General features: G+C 41.3%; 1 protein-coding gene across 7 annotated transcripts in view; it reads left to right on the top strand.

The window, feature by feature from the left end:
* The first annotated feature begins 715 nt into the window (after window positions 1-715).
* Window positions 716-24492, top strand: part of LOC110502446 (potassium voltage-gated channel subfamily KQT member 5) — a 141383-nt gene continuing 117606 nt past the window's right edge. For 6 of the 7 annotated variants that reach the window (XM_036960013.2, XM_036960018.2, XM_036960015.2 and 3 more), the window contains exon 1: window positions 716-2193. In XM_036960013.2, the coding sequence (XP_036815908.1) occupies window positions 1745-2193 (449 nt within the window). In that variant the 5' untranslated portion in view covers window positions 716-1744. The remainder of the gene's footprint in view (window positions 2194-24492) is intronic. The other variant, XM_090216926.1, reaches the window with a different exon arrangement.

Raw genomic sequence — 24492 nt, forward strand, 5'->3', positions numbered from 1 at the left:
AGAGAGCAATCACATAAATTGATTGTGAGGTTTTAATTTACTAAGCGAGCTGTCAGAAATGTAACTAGAGGCACCCCACTGGTGCTTCCCTGGGTATAGATAACGAAATCAAATAGTTTATATATAGGCTACATGACATATAGGCCTACAACACATCACTGCATTTTAAAGCTAATGTAGGTTGCTCTGTAATTGCTTTACATACAGCATCTGCACCGTCTGCAGTACTGTATAACGTAGATTTTTTTTAGGTCTATGTTTTTTTTTTTCTTTCCCAGAATGAATATGATTTCACAAACATTTCCCTGCCCTGACACAGTCCATGTGCAATTGAAACGTTTTTCAATGAGAGTGTAGGCTATACCCACTGGGCACAGATGTCAGATCAACTCCATATACATTTGGTTAAATTGCCAACTAACGTGAATTCAACGTGAAATCAACAAATGCCACCATGACATTGGATTTAGGTTAAAAGTTGGGTGGGAAAAAAATACAAAATTCCCTTAGGTTGATGACTTTTTGCAAATCCAATCCGCTTTCCATCAACGTCATCACATTGAATTTTTGTTGTTGAAATGACCTGGAAAAAACGTTGATTCAACAAGTTTTTGCCCAGTGGGTAGTTTGTTTAATCCCGCTGCATAGGCCTAATAGGCTACAATGTATACGGTGTGTGTGTGTGTGTGTGTGTGTGTGTGTTTCACTTGAGGTCACGTGGTCGGACAAAATCCATGTTGCCTGTGAAGAGTGTGACCCAGAGTCACAAGCGCAAAAAGTTCAAATAAACGTATTTACATAAACAAAAATGAGGACAGAAAATCGTATTTGAAACGAAAGTAAACGAACATGGACATCAGACCGACGACACTTTGGCCACGGATGAATCTCGTTGTAATTGTCAAAGCCCATATTCAGCGCTACATTAGAGTCTACAATCCGACAATCTGGGACACCGTGAGTAGGAGGGAGGACAGTGAGGAACTGGATTTACCCGATGTGTATATCTGCTTTTGACGCGAGTTAGTTTCTTGTTTTGGATGACCGTTTATTCACCCGCCTTTAAAATGGAAGTGTAAAAGCCTACACGCGCTTAATTGGAGTTTATTCCATAGGAGCCCGTTGATATTTTAGAGGTGAGGTCGCAGTGTGTGATTATATCGAGGCAGTGTTTCCGAATACAGATTATTACACTTATCCCGAATAGATTTTCCTCAGCACTGCACATGCATGACACCCGGCTCTGCTGAAGCTTCACATCGATTCCCTGGTAGCCATTGGCTTGTTGGTGCTCTCTAATACCACATACTTGGTTTCTGAGTGATTAAACATTCTAGATAACTGCCGTTTCACGATTGAAGACGCGCGCAGTGAAGAACCAAACAAAGTGCCACAATTCGGTAAACTAGCTCGCACCTGGTTCAGAAACATCAATCCTCTTGTCTGTCTGTGCAAATCCTGAGCCGCGTGGATATTACATATGAAGTCAGAGAAAGAGAAGGGGGGAGGGAGTTAGTGTCGGGTGATTTCCTCCCCTCGCCAAATTTCTGTCCGGGAGTCGTTGACACTCCTTCATAACCCTGCTCTTTTGCGCCTCGCGCAGATGGCCAAAGCGCCGTGGGCACAGAAGTCTCCAAACCCCAGAATTCTACTTACCGCACCGAACCCCAGTAGACAGACCACCGAGATAGAGGATGAGACAATAAAATAGCCTAGTGTTTATTGTAGTTATTTCAATGAATTCATGAATATAGCCGTATGGTTTTCTTTCCTACACCTTTGTGCAAACTTATCTACACTCTATGTGCACGTCCCCGGTACCAGCTGCACATCCCCAGCCGGCGTTGGTGATGCCATGCCCCGCAACCACAGTGGCGATGAGGCCGGTACTGGGCTCTGGATGAAAACCTCCCCAGGGCGTCGGGCTCAGGACTACGGGTTGAAAGATGTGGAGTCTGGACGGAGGATGATGAACAACGCGGTTCGAGTCGGAGACAGGATGCTTTCGCTGGGCCCTGCAGGTGCAGACGGCGCGGAGAGGCAAAAGGGCGCCCGGATGAGTTTGCTCGGGAAGCCGCTCATCTACAGCGCGCAGAGCGGGCGCAGGAATGTGCGCTACCGGCGTCTGCAGAATTACCTCTACAATGTGCTGGAGAGACCCAGGGCATGGGCGTTCATCTACCACGCCTTCGTGTGAGTATACGAGCTGTTATCATGTAATCTAAACAGATTTAAACAGTACTTTTATGGCAGGGTACTAAATCAGTCACCTGTTGCTGGGAATTCTCCCAGCGCACAAAGCTACGTAGGGGAAAGGGAATGATTAGAGGTTTTGTCCAGGTGAAGTGTAGGCTACCAGAACCACACTGTTAAAAAAAATCGTTATTCAATCTTTTTGTCAAAGTGTTAACTGAGCATTTTTAATTTGGCCCAAACTTAGCTTCAAAATGAGAAAATGTTGGCAAACATTCAGTCAATTTAAAATTATGTGTTAGATACCGTACTTTTAACATACAATGTTTTCAATTGACATATTTGACACACATGATTACATTGTGCATGTTCATTTATACACTAATTATTATTCAACATGTTCTCAACTGGGAACACACAACCTATTGGTTCACAGCATTCCAATTTTTCTGCTATGCCACTGTGTAAATAACAGATTTCACCTGTATGGCCACACTTTGCAGTTCAAAGTAAATCTAAGCTCTGTTAAAAGTACACTCAAGAAAAACGAAATTAAGGAGAAAATTAAGGAGTAACATTAAAACAGAGTAATATGCCCTTCCAACATTAGACAACTATACAGAACCCCCCCCCCCCAAAAAAAATAAATAAATAAATAAATAAATAAGTAAAGCAAATCAATGATGAGGGAATAGACAGATTAACTGATCAATTGACACAGACATAGTGGCATATCAGGAAGATCAGAATGAACCAAGTGGTTGTGAGTTCAAATCCCAGGTCAGTAATACAATTTCCTGTATACATGGGAAATGTCAATGTGTATCAAATATCTAAGTTCTATGTTAAAATCACTGTATGTGTAACCAGTTGCACAGCCTTTTCTAGTTAAGATGCCCACATAATAATTAGTTACTGTATGAGACAAATTGAGCAAATACATCATTTGAAATTTACAGAGATAAGTTTAGGCAAACAATTTTTTTGTTGTTCAGCTAACACCTGGACCGAAAAGTTTAGCAAAATCAAAAAAAGGCTGTGGATCCAAGTGTCCAAGTGCCTTGTCTGGATTGTTTCATTGTAACAGTTGGATGCTGCTGTTGTAGAGTAGTGCCATACGAGTATGTTTACACGCACACTAATCATGTTTACACGCACACTAATCACTCGATATTAAAGTGATTATGGTAGTAGGCCACGTATGGTATTAGTCATGTAAACACCTTACTCTGCTCATCTTAATCGGCGTAAAGTCATAATTGAAGTAAGCATACGCCGATTGAAACACCTGGTTTTCTGAGCAATCTTTCAAATGATTAGGATATGTAAACAGCTTAATCAGATTTCCAGTGGTGTATTTAATCTGCGCATGTGCCAGCACCATATGTTGCATTCACGTCTCCATTTCAACCAACAATCAAAGTACAAAAATAGGACTAAATCATATCCGACTTTATTTGAAGTGCATTTACATTTTTTGGGGGGTTGAGATAGAGATGTGAATCCAACGTATCAATTATTGATTTGTAGACAAACTGGAATTATATCCAGACTAAATGACATAGATGGAACTATCTAAGCAGAAGATAAATCTCCCTCAAATGTTGATATTTGGTTGCGTTGACAACCAGACACAATTCAATATCACATTTGAAATACAATAAATAGCCTATTAACTTGTGAACAAGTTCACAAATTATATGTTGGATTCACATCTTCAACTCAGCCAAAAATATACATTAAAGAATGGGATTAAGCCAGTGGCTCAGATGGAACTATCGAAGCAGTAGATACATCTCCTTTAAATGTTGACAAACACAATTCAATATTACTATTGTAATACAGTAAATAGCCTAAAGTTAAGGCTATCTCACAAACTAATGTAACATTCAACCTTAGAATGAGTAACACATCCATGGCAACATTTTGAGGTTACTGCAACTATAAATGTTTTATGTAATCATATAAAGTGTGCATGATCAAGATAGCATGCATAGGTCATCGCAGATCTGTGGAGATCTTCACAATTGCTGCAATAATCTGTGCAGAATCTCGAACGGCATTGATACTTTTAATGTAATCTCAACAGCAATCCAGGTCATTTGGTTCTGCTATTAGATAAGTCATAGTGATAACACATGAATCTTGATAGGCTACCCATATTCCTTGCACCGGCCAAACGCTACATCACACCCACGGACGTTAGTTTCTTCTCTGCAATGAGTGTGGCTCTGAGTACCTCCCTGACGATTTGTAGAATGGAAATCCATTCCAGACTGGTCTGATTTGTCCCAGAAACCGATGGGTTGGGCCAGAGACAGAACACGAGGGTAAAGCTGCGTTTTGATAATTCGTCATTGGCTTTGATACTCTGATTGGTCAGAGAGCATCCAAATCTCTGATTACTTTGTTTTGTACAACACCCCTCATTTTTTGATGTCACCACAAACAACTTCAATAATAGCAGTCTCATACGGAAGTACACCATATATACAAAAGTATGTGGACACCCCTTCAAATTAGTGGATTCGGCTATTTTAGCCACACCTGTTGCTGACAGGTGTATAATATCGAATGCACAGCCTTGCAATCTCCATCGACAAACATTGACAGTAGAATGGCCTTACTGAAGAGCTCAGTGATTTTTGACGTGGAACCGTCATAGGATGACACCTTTCCAACAAGTCAGTTCATCAAATTTCTGCCCTGCTAGAATTGCCCAGTCAACTGAAAGTGCTGTTATTGTGAAGTGGACACGTCTAGGAGCAACAACGGCTCAGCTGTGAAGTGGTAGGCCACACAAGCTCACAGAATGGGAAGGCCGAGGTTTGAAGCGCATAGCTGGTAAAAATCATTTGTCCTGTGTTGCAACACTCACTATCGTGTTCCAAACTGCCTTTGGAAGAAATGTCAGCACAATAACCGTTTGTCGGGAGCTTCATGTTATGGGTTTCCATGGCCGAGCAGCCGCACACAAGCTTAAGATGTGCAATGCTAAGCGTCGGCTGGAGTGGTATAAACGCGTTCTCTGGAGTGATGAATCACGCTTCACCATCTGGCAGTCAGACGGACGAATCTGGGTTTGGCGGATGCCAGGAGAACTCTACCTGCACGAATGCTTAGTGCCAACTGTAAAGTATGGTGGAGGAGGAATAATGGTTTGGGGCTTTTTCATGGTTTGTGCTAGGCCCCTTAGTTTCATTGAAGGGAAATCTTAATGCTACAGCATACAATGACATTGTAGACGATTCTGTGCTTCCAACTTTGTGTTTCAGCATGACAATGCCCCTATGCACAAAGTGAGGTCCATACAGAAATGGTTTGTCGTTGTGGTAAAAGGTTTATTTTGATTGGCGATTTTCTGCATTTATCAAACTCCCATCAGGAAGCCTGATTTCAGATGTGTCCATGTAAACAGGACTATTAGGGTAATCATTCTTCTTGCAAAGCATGTAAACGTTTAAATCGAACTATTATTGTGTGCACATAACCGTACTCGGTACAGTTCGGGTTGAGAAATCATATTTTATGTTATCGGACTCCTTTAGTCAAAGTTAGAGATCTAATTTCTCATCATGGGATCTGAAATAGTAAATTACATTATAGGTAGACTCAGTAGGTTGGGTGGTAGGTAGCCTAGCGGTTAGAGTATTGGGCCAGTAACCTAAAGGTTTCTGGTTTGGATACCTGAGCTGACAAGGTGAAAATCTGTTGATGTGCCCACTTATCCACATTTTCGTTGATGAAGTATCCTTGTGAGGACTTCTGGTCCTAGCATAGCAAAACCAAACACAAACAAACAAAAACACACACACACACGAGACAGAATTAATGCGTGTCCAATCCCCATCAGTTGCAGACTCAAAGTTCTCACACACACACACACACACACACACACACACACACACACACACACACACACACACTTATTTGTGCTGACTTTTTATTTGATTTAAGTTAAAATAGTCTCCTAACACTGCAGCTGAATCGTGGCCGTGGAGTGTAGGGAGGAGTATGTGAAGGTAATGGAGCTGTCAGGTTGGGTAAGATGGGGCACGGCGAGGGGCTGTGAAGCAGGATGTTGATGGTTTATTTGTTCAGGCGGGACAGCAGGGTCACCGGGGTTAAGTCCTTACATCTGCCCTGACCACAACTCAGCCTCACAAGTGGCGTTTATTCATTGATGCCAAGGGAAGCCAGGCTTCCTCCAAAAAATGATCAAGAAAAAAACATACAAAGTCATTTTTCTTTAATTTCTCTAGGTTTCATAAATTTCCTTCAATTCACAAGAGGCTGAATGTGTCTCCCGGGGGAAAGCATCCAAGTGAACGGAACAGCGCCCATCTGTCTCTGTATGTGTAGCCTATCTATGCTGTCGGTTCAAAAAGAGCATGACATTGTTGCAGGCGTAGCACTGAATGCTAGGGAAGCCAGCGAGCATTTCGCCTCCCTTGATAAATAAAATAAAATAAAATAACCAATCAGCGTTGAGCTAAACTGAGTGAGCTCAGCTGTGAATGGTCCTGGCGCACCAAACAAAAGTGTCAAGGGAAGCCAGTTTGGATTTGGCTTCACACCAATCACATCACATTAGAAGCCAAATGTTATTGACAGAAAACTTGAATTGTTGCATGTCGTTGTCCTCCGGTGGCCAGTTAGCTAGCTAAAATCATCCCTTTCCTAAATAAGCTATGGATGGAGATAGGGATTTTGACTTTTTTAATCCTTTTTTATAATTTTACTGTAAGTTCAACATGTAGCTAGATTTAGTTGGCTGGGTAATGTTAACGAGCTGGCCTGGCGCATCGTTTGCCTATGAAAGGAAGTCAGCCTAGTGAGCAAGCATTTTAGCCAGGTAGCCTAGGACAACCAAAACTAACAGCTTGTACTGGATGGCAGAGTCATAGACCATTCAGGCAACATGAAAGAGGACGGCATTGGCGTTTCTCTACAAGTAGTGTGAGTCAACATGTTTTTGCTACTTGCATGTGCGTGTACACACAAACACTACTACTGCTATTCTCTCTTCCGGGATGCCTACAAGGCCCTCCCCCGCCCTCCCTTTGGCAAATCAGATCACGACTCCATTTTTCCCTCCCTTCCTATAGGTAGAAACTCAAACCGATCGGAATCCATGCTTCAAGATTGTTTTTATCACATGGACTGGGATATGTTAACATTAATGTACAGTGCCTTGCGAAAGTATTCGGCCCCCTTGAACTTTGTGACCTTTTGCCACATTTCAGGCTTCAAACATAGAGATATAAAACTGTATTTTTTTGTGAAGAATCAACAACAAGTGGGACACAATCATGAAGTGGAACGACATTTATTGGATATTTCAAACTTTTTTAACAAATCAAAAACTGAAAAATTGGGTGTGCAAAATTATTCAGCCCCCTTAAGTTAATACTTTGTAGCGCCACCTTTTGCTGCGATTACAGCTGTAAGTCGCTTGGGGTATGTCTCTATTAGTTTTGCACATCGAGAGACTGAATTTTTTTCCCATTCCTCCTTGCAAAACAGCTCGAGCTCAGTGAGGTTGGATGGAGAGCATTTGTGAACAGCAGTTTTCAGTTCTTTCCACAGATTCTCGATTGGATTCAGGTCTGGACTTTGACTTGGCCATTCTAACACCTGGATATGTTTATTTTTGAACCATTCCATTGTAGATTTTGCTTTGTGTTTTGGATCATTGTCTTGTTGGAAGACAAACTCCGTCCCAGTCTCAGGTCTTTTGCAGACTCCATCAGGTTTTCTTCCAGAATGGTCCTGTATTTGGCTCCATCCATCTTCCCATCAATTTTAACCATCTTCCCTGTCCCTGCTGAAGAAAAGCAGGCCCAAACCATGATGCTGCCACCACCATGTTTGACAGTGGGGATGGTGTGTTCAGGGTGATGAGCTGTGTTGCTTTTACGCCAAACATAACGTTTTGTATTGTTGCCAAAAAGTTAATTTGTATTTATTGTATTATCATCATTAGTCATTTAGGTCAACATTGGATCATTCAGAGATCCTCACTGAACTTCTGGAGAGAGTTTGCTGCACTGAAAGTAAAGGGGCTGAATAATTTTGCACGCCCAATTTTTCAGTTTTTGATTTGTTAAAAAAGTGTGAAATATCCAATAAATGTCGTTCCACTTCATGATTGTGTCCCACTTGTTGTTGATTCTTCACAAAAAAATACAGTTTTATATCTTTATGTTTGAAGCCTGAAATGTGGCAAAAGGTCGCAAAGTTCAAGGGGGCTGAATACTTTCGCAAGGTGACTGAGTTCATCAGGAAGTGTATAGGGGATGTTGTTCCATCTGTGACTATTAAAACCTACCCAAACCAGAAACTGTGGATAGATAGCAGCATTCGCGCTAAACTGAAAGCGCAAACCACCTCATTTAACCATGGCAAGGTGACTGGGAATATGGTTGAATACAAACAGTGTAGTTTTTCCCTCTGTAAGTCAATCAAACAGGCAAAACGTCAGTACAGAGAAAAGTGTTGCAATTCAACGACTCAGATATGACACGTATGTGGCAGGGTCTACAGACAATCACAGATTACAAAGGGAAAACTAGCCACATCGTGGACACCGACATTTTGCTCCCAGACAAGCTAAACACCTTCTTCGCCTGCTTTGAGGATAACACAGTGCCATCAACGTGGCCCGCTGCCAAGGACTGTGGGCTCTTGTTCTCCGTGACTGACATGAGTAAGACATTTAAGCGTGTTCACCTTCGCAAGACTGCCGGCCCAGACGGCATCCCTAGCCATGTCCTCAGAGCATGCGCAGACCAGCTGGCTGGAGTGTTTACGGACGTATTCAATCTCTCCCTATCTCAGTCTGCTGTCCCGTCTTCCTTCAAGATGTCCACCATTGTTCCTGTACCCAAGAAAGCAAAGGTAACTAAACTAAATGACTATCGCCCCATAGCACTCACTTCTGCCATCATAAAGTGCTCCGAGAGGCAAGTTAAGGATCATATCACCTCTACCTTAAATGACTCCCTAGACCCACTTCCATTTTTCTTACCGCCACAATAGATCCACAGATGATGCAATCACCATTGCACTGCACACTGCCCTATCCCACCTGGACAAGAGGAATACCTATGTTAGAATGCTGTTCATTGACTACAGCTCAGCCTTCAACACCATAGTACCCTCCAAGCTCATCATCAAGCTCGGGGCCCTGGGTTTGAATCCCAGGACTTCCTGACAGGCCGCCCCCAGGTGGTGAAGGTAGGAAACAATACCTCTACTTCACTGATCCTCAACCCACAAGGGTGCATACTCAGCTCCCTCCTGTACTCCCTGTTCACCCAATGACTGCATGGCACACATGCCTCCAACTCAATCAAGTTTGCAGAAGACACAACCATAGTAGGCCTGATTACCAACAATGACGAGAGCCTACAGGGAGGTGAGTGGTGCCAGGAAAATAACCTCTCCCTCAACGTCAACAAAATGAAGGAGCTGATCGTGGACTTTAGAAAACAGCAGAGGGAGCATGCTCCTATCCACATTGACGGGACTGCAGTGGAGAAGGTGGAAAGCTTCAAGATCCTCGGCGTACACATCACTTACAATCTGAGATGGTCCACCCACACAGACAGTGTGGTGAAGAAGGCGCAACAGCACAACAGAGGCTGAATAATTTTGTCTTGGCCCCTAAGACCCTCAGAAGTTTACAGCTGCACAATTGAGGGCATCCTGTCAGGATGTATCACCGCCTGGTAGGGCAACTGCACCACTTGCAACCGCAGGGCTCTCCAGAGGGTGGTGCGGTCTGTCCAACGCATCACCGGGGGCACACTTCCTGCATTCCAGGACACCTACAGCACCCGTCACAGGAAGGCCAAAAAAGATCATGAAGGACATCAACCACCCGAGCTGCGGCCTGTTCACCCCGCTATCATCCAGAAGGCAAGGTCAGTACAGGTGCATCAACATACTGTATTCTATTTTACTGTATTTTAGTCAATGCCACCCCGACATTGATCGTCCTAATATTTATACATTTCTTAATTCCATTATTTTACTTATAGATTTGTGTGTGAATTGTAAATATTACTGCACTGTTGGAGCTAGGAATACACCCGCAATAACGTCTGCTAAATATGTGTATGGGGCCTCCCAGGTGGCGCAGTGGTCTAGGGCCACCAGAGACTCTGGGTTCGAGCCCAGGCTCTGTCGCTGTGACCGGGAGGTTCATGGGGCGACGCACAATTGGCCTAGCGTCGTCCGGGTTAGGGAGGGTTTGGCCGGTAGGGATATCATTGTCTCATTGCGCACTCCTGTGGCGTGCCAGGTGCAGTGCATGCTAACCAGGTCGCCAGGTGCATGGTGTATCTCTGACACATTGATGGCTTCCGGGTTGGATGCGTGCTGTGTTAAGAAGCATTGCAGCTTGGTTGGGTTGTGTTTCGGAGGACGCATGGCTTTCGACCTTCGTCTCTCCCGAGCCCGTACGAGTTGTAGTGATGAGACAAGACAGTAACTACTAACAATTGGATACCACGAAAAGGGGGTAAAATTCATTTAAAAAAATATATATATATATATGTATGTGACCGATTTGACACACGCATACACACACACACACACATCATATTTAGTTTACGCTGATTGGACTAAAAAGTTTTTAGCATATTAGCATATTGATTAGATTGATTAGATGATGTTGAAATGTTGAAGTTGAAATGGTGCTGGAATTGTGGAGTCGGCGGCTGTTTTCTTTGCGACTTGCCGTAACTCTAAATCAATAGTTGTTAAATGTTGGAAACATTAACTTGCTGTAGGTCATGTTTGTTACATGCAATATGTTTTGTGGACTTCACTGCACAGATGTTGCTCTCTTTATTCTGCTACTGTGTCTTCTTATTGTCTCGGCTTTAGGCCTATATATCACGGTGTCAAAGCATATGAACTAACAGGTTATAGAGCAAACAACGCAATTATCGCAACACATAATCACATGGTTTCCATGGTGATTTTACCCACACACCGCTACTGAGCCTCACAATGCACCACAAGAGATGGACACACATGCAGTTCATTCGGAAAGTATTCACACCTCTTTACTTTTTCCACATTTTGTTACGTTACGTTACAACCCTATTCTAAAATGGATTAAATAAACAATATCCCTCATCAATCTACACACAATAACCCATAATGACAAAACAACAACAGGTTGTTAGAAATTGTAGATCATTTATTAAAAATTAAAAAAGGAATATCTTATTTACATAAGTATTCAGACCCTTTGTTATAAGAGTCGAAACTGAGCTCAGGTGCATCCTGTTTCCATTGATCACCCTTGAGATGTTTCTACAACTTGATTGGAGATAGAAGTACCTTCAAGAAGGACAACCATCTCTGCACTTCAGCACTCCACCAATCAGGCCTTTATGGTAGAATGGCCAGACGGAAGCCACTCCTCAGTAAAAGGCACATGGCAACCCGCTTGGAGTTTGCCAAAAGGCACCTAAAGACTCTCAGAACATGAGAAACAAGATTCCCTGTTCTGATGAAACCAAGATTGAACTCTTTGGCCTGAATGCCAAGCGTCATGGCTGGAGGAAACAGTGTTCAGGAGCTGCCAAGTAGCAAGCCTATTGGAGTCCAGGATAGCGACACTGTCCTCTGGTGGTTAAATTAAAAAACAAATTGAACCCATTGAAATTAGGCGATCTCAGTGGAGAAATATTGTAGAAAAAAAGGAATGTAACACTATGTGTACATTATTACAAATGAGTGCAGTGCATGAAGTAATTGCAGAAACTTCTGAAGTGAAGAATTAGATGACATTTCTGAAAATTAAGGAATACAAGGAATGAGGAAACTGAACAATTAACTGTGAAAATGGCAACCATTGGTCGAGTACCAGAGTTTGAGGCTACAAAAGAGGATTTTGAGTCCTATTTAGAGCGTTTTGAGTGTTGGCTGGCTGTAAATGAAATCTAAGATGAAAAGAAAGCAGACGTATTTCTCAGTGTTTTGGGTCCAACCGAGTATGGATTGCTGAAAGGTCTCATTGAACCAAGAAAAGCAGTGGAGTTGAACTATGCAGAACTGACTGAAACCCTTTCAAGGAATTTCAAGCCTAAGCCAATTCTCATTGCAGAACGTTTCAGATTTGACCAACGTCACCAGAGTCAAGGGGAAACCGTGGCTGACTACATCCTTGCTTTTAAAAAGTCTGGCAAGTACATGTGAGTTTGCACAATTTCTTGATGACGCTCTCCGAGACAAGTTTGTAGGTGGTCTCACAGGTGAAGCATATCACAGAAGGCTTCTGTCAGAGAAGGACCTGACCTTTAAGAAAGCCTGTGATATAGCACTTGGACTTGAGCTTGCCCACAGGGATACTATTGAGCTATCGGGACATGCAGAATATCAGAAAGGTGTTCACAAGGTCAGTGATGCATGTGGTGAAAAAGGCTCACAAAAGTCACACTTTTCTCAGTCCCGTCCTCAAGGTTACACAGGAACAAAGCAGCCCACATCACAAAGGTCTAAGCCAAGTTGTGGGGAAGATAATCACCAGCACAGTGAATGTCGATTCCAAAATGAAAAGTGCCACAATTGTGGACACATCTACAGAGAGTGTGTAAAGCTCCAAAACGCATGCCTAAGGCACATTCATGCAGATGAAGAGGGACCCTGGGCATCCTTCTTTTGGTGTTTTTCAGAGTCAGTAAAAAGGACTCTTTAGTGTCCTAAGTTTTCATAATTGTGACCTTAATTGCCTACCGTCTATAAGCTATAAGCTGTCAGTGTCTTAACGACCGTTCCACAGGTGCATGTTCATGAATTGTTTATGGGAAACAGTGTATAAACCCTTTACAATGAAGATCTGTGAAGTTATTTAGATTTTTACGAATTATATTTGAAAGACAGGGTCCTGAAAAATGGACGTTTCATTTTTTGCTGAGTTCATTTTCACCTACTCAAAAGTTTGATGAATTGCCAATGTGTTACCACAATGCTTTCAACCATCTAAAAGCGCAACCAAATTCCAATTAAAGTCAGTCTGATTTTTAATTTAGTTGTCACCTAAATGTGTTATCACTGCACATTCAACCATTTCAAATGGGGAAAACAATATCAGATATTTTGTTTATTTATCCAACAACTTAATGTGTTATTACTGTGCGTTATCTAATAGTACAACCAAATGACCTGGATTGCAGTTGAGATTACATGGTGCAAGTGATCAATGCTGTTTGAGATTCTGTGCAGATTATTCAACGTGCTCTCACAGCCTCCCAGCATAATTAGACGTTCATCCACATTCATCAAATGTCAAATTTCAAAGCTTCTCCAACATCAAATTTGGGGGGAATTTGTTGTTGTTGTTGTTGCTTCTGCTGCCCTGTATTGTTCCTCATCTCTCTCTGTATCGTTTCATTTCTCTAAACGTAAAATGCCAAAGTTATAAGGGTTAAGTTTAGGCACATTCCGATTGGCTACAGTAAGGGTTAAGGTTTGGGATAGGGTTAAAACATTGTTTAGGCACTCATTCCGATTGGTTAAAGGGTAGGCAGCATAAACATTTCCACATACAACATATGGATTTGAAATGTCCCAATGAAAAGTTACACCTTCCTTTTCTATTTTTCAAGTTATTACATAAAACTTATCAGAATTCCAAAGAATTCCAAAGTTACGTCGGAATATGTTTTTCTGGGGGGTGATGTAATATGGAGGACCTGGCAAGTCAGTCTATTCCCTATAATGTAAACTCCAACAGAAATAACTTCAAATTGAACAAAATTGTTAGCACTCATGACTAAGGGTTTCAATTACATTTTCAGACAACTTACAAAAAAAATGAATTTATTGTTACAAATCAACTTACAAGGTTGCTAGTCAACTAGACTGCTAACGTTAGCCCTACTAGCCTGCTAAAGTTAGCCCTACTAGCCTGCTAATGTTTGGTTAGCACAACATGAGTCAGCCAGTTGCTATCTACACCTACAGTAGCTTACATTAAAGTAAACCAAAATTTTGGAAATACATAACGCCATCTAACCAGTTATCAAAGATTGTTAGCTATATGCAGTTATATTAGCCAGCAAGCGAGCCAGTCAGCTAACATTATCTATTTAGCCAACCAGCTATTAGCCTATCCAGCCACCATTGTTATGGTCGGCAAGCTAGAGCCCAACTACTGGAGACTAGCTAGAACCCAACTAACACAACACAACTAAAACATAACCACTGATCAAAGCAAAGAGAGAGCAGAGACTTACTGAATGATGGCTGGGAACCATTAGATGGTAAATATTTTAAAAGTGTGCAGGCTGAGTTAGCTACCAACGCCAGGGGGAGGCGAGCGTGTCACTGGCCGATTGAGAATCCCAAATAGATAGGTTCAGATATATAACACTAAGCCAAGTTGTAAAAAGTTACCAAACTCCCGTAGCCTACTTCACAGAGAACAGGCCGGAAAGTTGACAAAACAAAAAGGAAAACAGACTAGGTACTACAAAAGCATATCATTCTCTCTTTTGTTTTGAACCCACGGGAGGAAGGCACCAAAGCCTGCCATGCTAATGAGTTCCCACTAGGGGTGTGACTAGGGGGGTTTAGTCTAGTTTATTATTTCTATGTGGGGTTGTAGGTTTATTTTTCTATGTTGGTGTTTGTGTATGATTCCCAATTAGATTCAGCTGGTAATCATTGTCTCTAATTGGGGATCATACTTAAGTTGCATTTTTTCCACCTGTGGGTTATGGGATGTTGTTTATGTTTAGTTGCCTGTTTGCACTGAATTGTCGTCACGGTTCATTTATCCTTTATATGTTTTGTATTTGCTTAAGTTTCACTTTATTCATTAAAAGTACATGGAACTTGAAGTACGCTGCGCCTTGGTCTGACCATCATTACTACGAACAATGTGTCTAATGTGTATTCATGTCATATTTGAGTGACAAAAAAATTACAATGATATCGATGAGCAAATTGTTTGGGGGGGCTGACATGGATTAGTTGATCTGGACATTTCTGACAAGTTATATTAGCTCTCTAAGGTATGCAATGACTAACATGACAAGAGGAACTGATGAACACTACCAAATTTCTAAATTGTGCATTCTACTATTACAACTTTCAAGAGTAAGTTTAAAGCCGGACTCTATTCCTTTAATATATATATATATATATATATATATATATATATATATATATATATGTATTTATTATTATTATTATATATTTATATATAAAAAAGTAAAAAAGCTATACTTTTATGACTGCTGAATACCAACTATTAATAACTTAGATCATGTATTTTTAGGTAGAGATACCTCGCGAAGCAACAGCTGCTGCTTCTCGCTTCAGTAGTAGCAGGCGTAAAAGAAGCACAGACCGGACAAGTATATGCGCAATGGATTGTGGTCATTGTAAATACCTACCACATTTTATGCGCTAAACTATGTTGAATATTGACCTGTTGGAAACTACAACTCCCTATTACATCACACAGTTCAGTCTGGATCGGATTTATCTCTAGAGGAACTGTGCGATGTGCGCATTGAGCTCACGGAAAGTTTCAAAAACTCAATGGAATTAAAATAATTGAATTGACATCGGCCAATAAGTTGTTTAAAACAGTGGTTCCCAAACTGTGGGGTGCACCAAATTTGGCAGTATGTCCAAACGGCCTCACAACCGCAGACCATGCGTATGGGGTCTTGTGGGCGAGCAATTTGCTGATGTCAACATTGTGAACAGAGTGCCCCATGGTGGTGGTGAGGTTATGGTATGGGCAGGCATATGCTACGGACAATGAACACAATTGCATGTTATCGATGGCAATTTGAATGCTCAGAGATACCGTGACCAGATCCTGAGTTCCATTGTGAAGCCTAATGAATTGATTTCAATTGACTGATTTATTTTTATACAACAGGTGTCTCATGGTAATGAATGTGTCAGGAGTAGGGAAGAGACAGAGAGGCAGGAAGCGTTTCTCAACCAGTAGTAATCATGAATCAGCTGCAATAATTTGTATGGATATATACAAAGAAATGTAAACTGAAAAAAGGTCAAACGAAACAAAGTGCAGCTAGTTTGTTGTCTTTCCAGCTTCAGTTTGAAATGATTGTGTTAGCTGTGTTGTTGGCTAGGTCCTCTGAACAACAGAGCATTTCTTTCAAAAACAAGGACATTTTTAAGTGACTGAACTTTTTAACGGTAGTGTATGTCTCAAGATAGAGAGAGAGCGATGTGGGCACAGGTAGGAAGCTCTCTGAGGATGGTCGTGTATAAATGTTATGAGCTTGTGGGTGCCAAGGTGAGTGCTTAACTTACTCTGGATAGTAGTTGACCATAGATACCTTCCACATCATAAAACTTACCTTCACTCAGTCTATGGGCAACTTCAATCCAGGCTTATTCCCCCTCAACCCCACTCTCCACTCACTAAGCCTGTGTGGATTTCCCTGAGTTGTTGATATCTGTGGTTCTGGTCCAACCACTCTAGCATGAATCCAATAAAGACCAGGCCCTACCCTTGCCAAATAGTGCTCCGTTATTGAATCAATAATGACACTACGATCCAATCTCATAATGTGCTGCTGTGTGTTTGAGTAATCAGATTTGCTGAGCCGGGACAGAACCACCAATTTGCATCATGTGCTAGTCTAGGAGCCAAAGTTAGTTTCCACTGACTTATCGTGTGTGTGTGCGTGCATGTGTGTTTGCGTGTGTGTATTTGTGATGAAGAGCCAGTTTGTACTAAGCTTACGCAGCAGCGATAATTGGATTGTGTTGCTCAATTTTCAGCTCAGTGCGTCAGCACAATTCATTCAAGAGCCTCTGCGGTGCATTGATCGGTAACACATCTCATCTTGATGGCACTCTGACATTACGTACGTTAACGCTACCTCACCGCTAACCTCATTTACACAGTAACTCAGTTAGATTTTCACTCCTTTTTGTGTCATCGGTCTCACAGACAACTATATACAACCCACATACACATAAAACACCTTGTGTTTTGGTCCACCGTTAAAAGGTACATATGGAGACCGGTGTTGGCAGGTACCCAATGGAAAAAGTAGGCAGTAGAATCCGGACAGATAGGATGTTGTGAGAGGGAAAGAGAGAGGGGGGGGGGGGGGGGGGAGAAAAGATGAGAGAGAGGTGCATGGAGGCACATAAACAATGTGACAGTGTGTATTCCAGTAAGAGTATGAATGGGCAGAGAGAGGCATTAGGTGAACAGGACACTGTTTGATCCTTTACTGGGCTCTGTGACACAACACAGTCACCACATCACTGCTGAGCTTCTTCTTTAATTTGTGCCCAGAGAGAGGGAGCGGGAGAGCGAGGGAGAGAAGGAAGGGGAGAGAGTCTGGTGCCTGTGATTAAGAATGTGATGGTTATCTCATTATCTCTAAACGATCTCCTTATCCACCAACCCTAATGCACATATGCACAGACACCCACTCACCTACGCAACCACCCCGTCTCCCATGACACTCTCCCATGATCTCTTAATGTAAAATCATTTTCTGAAAACCCTGTAAGCCAGATAGGTTTTTAGTGCAAATGTCTAAACTACGTCTGAAGTAAGCAAAGAAGGTGCTTTAAAGGGATTAAAGGGATCTTTAACTGTCCCCATATAGGAGAATTCACTGAAAATAACTACTTTTGGTTCCAAGTGGAACCCTTTCACTAAAAACAAGGTTCTACATGGAATCCTTTCCCCACTTAAAGTAGGGGGGTGTACGTTTAAACGTTAAAATGTTTAAACGAAATCGGGATCCTTAACATTAAGAAAATTCCCTAACCGAACACCTGTTATTTGTTTTCTTAATATAATGTAAATAACAGTGCAGTTATCACAAAACATATTATTTGACATGTTATAGCCTAACTAGACGATAGATTATAAAGGCTTGGGGAAAATTGGGTAATTTAAAGGTAGACTATGCGATATAAAGTAGATTCAGAAAGTAAACAGCATATTGGGTCAATTAACTCTACAACAAAGAGCTTTTAAGCACGAGGCTCATTCTCTCCACTGTTTTGGTGCCCTGGAACTTTATACCTCAGTGGCTAGCACCCTGTGAACCCGTGCACATGCGCAGATACTGTGTGTTACTGTATGAGAGCGAAGTTTTGATAATTTCATTTCATTGTGAGATACAGATTTTGATTGCTGATAGATAGGCCTAGTGCACGGTTCTGACTCTGTCTGCCTGGTGGCCGACCTGTATATATTGTGCCCCTGCCCTCTCTCTCCGTGCTCACTTGCTACGCTAAAGACGCAGGTGTTTGTGTTCTCTGAAGTACGGCAACTAATCAGTCTCCTCGGTTCCAAAAATTCGGACTCTTAAGAGTGAATACTTGGGAGTGACATTTGACACTCAGAAATGAGAGAGTCGATGTGCAAGGAGTTGCGGAATCAATTATTTTGGAGTCGACTCTCCGCCACTATATCATTGTCGTTCACAGTTGGAAAAATGGCAGAGAAAGGCAAACGACAGCAGTGAAGTCCTGCATGGCAATACTTTGAGAAAATACTATTGCTATTTTTAAAACAAGCCATAGAAGGTTGGTTGACATTTCAGTTTAATCCACTAAAAAAGACTAAACAAATAATACAAACTCAAATATACTAATTGATAAAAAATAAAAAATTAAATTGGAAAAGTTATGATCTTTATAATCTTTGTTGGACTGGTGGAGAGTTGTCGCACATGCAGTTAACAAAAATATATGGAAATGTCTGCTCTACCTAAAATTACAACTAATTGCAGCATTACCTCAAAAATGGAAGAGGCAAGTGTAAGGAGGACAAAGTAAGAAACTTGTCTGTCGGCCCTGCATTACAGACCAAAATTGGTTAAAGAAAATTGTGATAAATAAAAAAGTATACCAGTTTCAATAATGGACCAAAAAATTGACAGCTGTGCCATATAAATTGCAAAATAGTTGGGAAGAGATTTTCGATGTACCGATTCCATGGCACATGGTTTATAAACTGATACACAAAACAACGCCGGATTCAAAACTTAAAATGTTTCTATTTAAATTATTATACAGAATTCTTGCAACCAATAAAATGTTATATGTACAGTATGGGTGATACAACCATGCCAGCTATGCAGATTTTACGAAGAGACAGAATCATTAGATCATTTGTTTCGGTCCTGTAATTGGTTCCTCAATTACAAGTTTAGAGCTTATGCTGCAACAGTTTGTGGTAGATGGTGGCAGACGGTGGTAAATTGCATCATTCTGTCATTGCGCCACACTATCACAAGGGGTGTTAGAATGCTGATCTATCGGTAGTCTAAACTGTGGCACAAATTGGGGTATTTTTCACACCGAGCTGAGCTATTAGACTATCCTTGGGTAAATTCACGGAGGTGTGAATGTTTCCGTCCGAGATTCTCTCTCCTCTGGCACTAGAGCCCTGCATCAGATCAAAAAGGTATTAACTGGTGGGTGGTCCTGGAGGTGAGATAGAACTTGGGTAAATACAATGGCGCAATTACACTTGACATGTGGACTGACAATTTTCAAAAAATAGGCAAGTGGGCTTTTTGTTTCTCTCCCTCTAAAAACAGAAAGCAATAATTCTAAATAAACTTACTGGCTTTATTTACCACAGTGTGAAAGAGTGATATCCCCTCTGTATAAAGTGAGTTTCTGAAACACAGAGTCCTTCTTTGCTGATGAGAAGAAGAAACTGAATGAAAGAGGGTCCAGAAAGGGATCAAAGGTTGCCCATATTTTAAAGACCTGAGCTACTTAATTCATTTTATTTATGAAATGTACTAGTTTATTTATGCAATTTAATATATAGTGCATTCAGAAAGTATTCAGACCCCTTGATTTTTTCCACATTTCCACAAACTCCAAGCGGGCTGTCATGTGCCTTTTACTGAGGAGTGGCTTCCGTCTGGCCACTCTACCATAAAGGCCTGATTGGTGGAGTGTAGCAGAGATGGTTGTCTATCTGGAAGGTTCTTCCATCTCCACAGAGGAACTCTGGAGCTCTGTCAGAGTGACCATCAGGTCACCTCCCTGACCAAGGCCCTTCTTCCCCCGATTGCTCAGGAAATGTTTTTATTTAATCAATAAAGCTGTAACGCAACTAAATGTGGAAAAAGTCTGAAAACATTCCGAAAACATTCCGAATGCACTGTATTCGTTTGGGCTTTTTAATTTTTTTCAGCATAAAGCTATACTTCTCAGCATAAAGCTGAGTGACTCACTCATTTGTGGCTTTGGATCCAAATAAATAAGTGCCAACACTGTTTCTGATTATCTTTAATAAACAAATGTTTTGACCAAGTTAATCTGCTCATGTTGTGTGTGTGTAAGTGTTCAAATATTTGTGACAGCGGTTACAATGAAGAATGGAAAGGAAATAAATCAAATAAATCCCATTCATAATGAATCATCAGATGTGTGTTGCAAGCTTGTCATTTTCCCTTTAACATTTTATTCTATTTTCTGAGACATTACAAAACATACACACAACAACTACATCACCAACCCACCATACTCTGGGCCACATATTACATTTACGTTATTTTGCAGACATTCTTATCCAGAGTGACTTACAATAGTGAGTGCATACAGTACATTTTCATACTTTTTCATACTGGTCCCCCGTGGGAATCCAACCCACAACCCAACAAGTGCCATGCTCTACCAACTGAGCTACACAGGGCATACAGCCTCAGATTTCACCATTTTGTTTCTGTCCGTTGCCCACCCACTTTAATCATTTGGATAGTAAAGCATTTAAAGGCTGACATTGGTTGATTTTCAGTTTTTTCAAGATGATTGTCAAGAAAAGTATCGTCCAACCCATTGGGTATCACACGGCACCCTTAAATGTCATCTCTTGAAGTATGCAAACAGACGGATTGAAAGTTGATTTCCATTGTAATAATTCTGACAGCCCCCGACAGGCTCGGAAGAGGCCGTCCTTCGAAACATGACCCGCCATGGCCAGTTGTGGCACAGCCCATAAAATTAACCCGGGCCTGTAGTAACGCTTCTAGCACTGCATGCGATGGAGTGCCTTAGACCGCTGAGCCACTCGAGAGGCCTGACAGCTGACTTTCTAACTCCGCCCATAACTTTTAGACTTGATAACATTCCCAGAAGGCATGGATTATTATAACCTAATAAAAAATGAACCTGGTAATCTAATTTAATTTGCTGCAGGCCTATGGGTTTAACCTTCTGAATGAATGATTATATTGAAGATAGAAGCCGCCTCTTAATGAGTTCCGAGAGCCTATAACATCAATTTATTTAGTCTAATTGTTTTTATGACAACAGACAGTAGGCTATTATTCCTCTTTTAAGGCATTCATTTATTTGTCTGCATGGTCTATTCAACCTTTGGCTAAAAAGAAAACATGCATGAATCATGAATGTCACGATGCAATGTGGCACATTGACAACTCAAATCGCTTTAAAGAGCCTTCTAATATTAGACAACAAATAAATATACTAAAACAATAACTTGAAAAATAGTCCATTCATCACTGGATTTCTTCAAATTGATGTGCAGGAAAAGGACGTCACCCACCGTGCCTGGAAACAGGCTCGCAACTGGCTTCTCTCTGAAACCACAAATCCATCTGTAGATGATGCGTTATCCTTTGGAACCACACAATTACCAGTTGGACAGTAGGCCTCTGCAGTTTTGAGCTGCACTGTCCCACTCTGTGGTGGATAACAGCCACTCTTCATTTATGTAATGGGTTGTAATGCACAAGTATCCTATTTTTTGAAAATTGTCAGTCCACATGGGAATAAATATCGCTGAATGTCAAAAATATTTGAGTAAATTAGGCTAATGCAATTGACGGCAACAAATTGTTGCTTACTGATACAATCATCCCAGCTCTGCAGATTCTGCTGCGAAGAGACAGAATCATTTGATTATTTGTTTTGGTACTGTCCATATGTAGCTAGCTTTTGGTCGCAGCTTCAGGATTGGCTGAAGAATTGCAACACTAACCTGGACTGTCATGTCTCTTTGCTTATTTGAGCTGTATGGACTTTGAGCTGTATGTATATGGACTTGGTCGTTTACCAAATAGGGTTATCTTCTGTATACCACCCCTACCTTTTCAGAACACAACTGATTGGCTCAAATACATTTAGAAGGAAAGAAATTCCACAAATGAACTTTCAACAAGGCACACCTGATAATTGAAACACATTCCAGGTGACTACCTCATGAAGCTGGTTGAGAGAATGACAAGAGTGTGCAAAGCTGTCATCAAGGCAAAGGGTGGCTACTTTGAAGAATCTCAAATATAAAATATATTTGATTTGTTTAACACTTTTGGTTACTACATGATTCCATGTGTGTTATTTAATTGTTTTAAGGTCTTCACTATTATTCTACAATGTAGAAAATAGTAAAAATAAAGAAAAACCCTTGAATGAGTAGGTGTATCTAAACTTTTGACTGGTCCTGTACATCACAGAAGACTGAAATATAACAAAACCGTTTAACATAGAAACAGCAGATTTTCGTCGTAAAAAAAAGAAGTTTACTCATTATTGAATTATGAAAAATATGAAAACATTCCACCCATGAGGCAACTAGGTCATTTGACTACAGGAAGGGGCTACAAGTTCCCTTTTCATCACCAAGAGTTCTACCTGGAACCAAAAAGGGGACAAACAAATAACTTTTTTTTCTAAACGTGTAGATAGAGCTGGAGTGGAGTTTGAACTGATTATAATGTATCAATATGGCATTATGTGTAACCCAGAGAGTTAGAGTTAGACATCAGGGTCTAAGCCAAGTAAAGGGCTTGTGTATGTACAGTATGTTACTGCTGCTGAACTGGTCGTAGGATGTGAATGTCAAAGTTATAATGTGTGTGTATGTGTGTTTGCGTACGTGTGTGTGTGTCCGTGCGAGGGCAATAGTCAGAGAGCGTTTGTGGTAGAACCAATGCTGGTAGAACAGTGTGTGCATGTGTGTGTAAGTGGTATTATTTGGGAAATGTGTGCTTCAGTGTGTGACTGTTTGCCTTTTTGTGGCAATGTGTGTGTGTTACCAAAGGTTCTAGAAATCACTGTGCTCAGAAGTTGTGGTGTGTGGATCTCTGTGTGTGAGTATTAGTCATACAGTAGCCCCCTATCAGCATAGGTGCCACTTCCCCCAGACAATTTTGGAGCTGATTGATGGAGACAGGCAACTGAGTGCTCTCTGCCCACACAAAATGCACTGCGACTGGTGTTGAGCTACCCTGGGCTCTCCTGCCCAGCAACACTGGAGCAATCCCTCTGTCATATCTTACCATGCAGTGACATCCCCCTACCTTCAGCCCAGGGGATTGTGTGTTTGTGTCTGTGTGCGTGCGTGTGCGTGCGTTAGAGATTATTTAGGTTTTTACTCACGTTCCCCCTGTGCCCCCCTCCCCACTACATTATCTTGCTGTTGCGTTAGTTAGTCATCCAGATATCTCCCAGACAGCCTTCCTGATTCACGCAGAGGGTTCTCTCACCTCCCCCACACTTACATGTCGCTTTTCTCCAAACACAGTTTGGCAAAGACCTTTCCTTCACCATGGGAGAGACAGGCAAGCGCTCAGGGTGGAGTACTGTACATTTTTACCAGGATAAAATAGCTGACAGTGTCCAGGCTGTTTAAATGGTTTTATATATTACCTAGATCTCCCTGTTTCCCCCTTTGTCTGAGTCCACAGTGAGATGTAGAGAGGTAGAACTGTCTGAAACTACTGTATGTCCAGGGGCAGGTAGCATTGGTGATTCATCCTGGAAATGACACATTTTTTGACCCTGACCACTCTCTCTCTGTCTTTGTTTTTCAATGTCTCTCTCTCTCTCTCTTGCTCTCAATTCAATTCAATTCAATTCAATGGGCTTTATTGGCATGGGAAACATATGTTAACATTGCCAAAGCAAATGAAGTAGATAATAAACAAAAGTGAAATAAACAATAAAAACGAACAGTAAACATGAACAGTAAACATTACACTCCAAAATAATACAGACATTTCAAATGTCATGTTATCTATGTATACAGTGTTGTAGCGATGTGCAAATGGTTAAAGTACAACAGGTCACAAATCTTGCTGCTGTGATGGCACACTGTGGTATTTCACCCAGTAGATATGGGGCTTTATCAAAATGGGGTTTGTTTTCGAATTCTTTGTGGATCTGTGTAATCTGAGGGAAATATGTGTCTCTAATATGGTTATACATTTGGCAGGAGGTTAGGAAGTGCAGCTCAGTTTCCACTTCGTTTTCTGGGCAGTGTGCACATAG

Source organism: Oncorhynchus mykiss, chromosome 23, assembly GCF_057628025.1.
Source record: "Oncorhynchus mykiss isolate SJ-2025 chromosome 23, ASM5762802v1, whole genome shotgun sequence".
Lineage (NCBI taxonomy): Eukaryota > Metazoa > Chordata > Actinopteri > Salmoniformes > Salmonidae > Oncorhynchus > Oncorhynchus mykiss.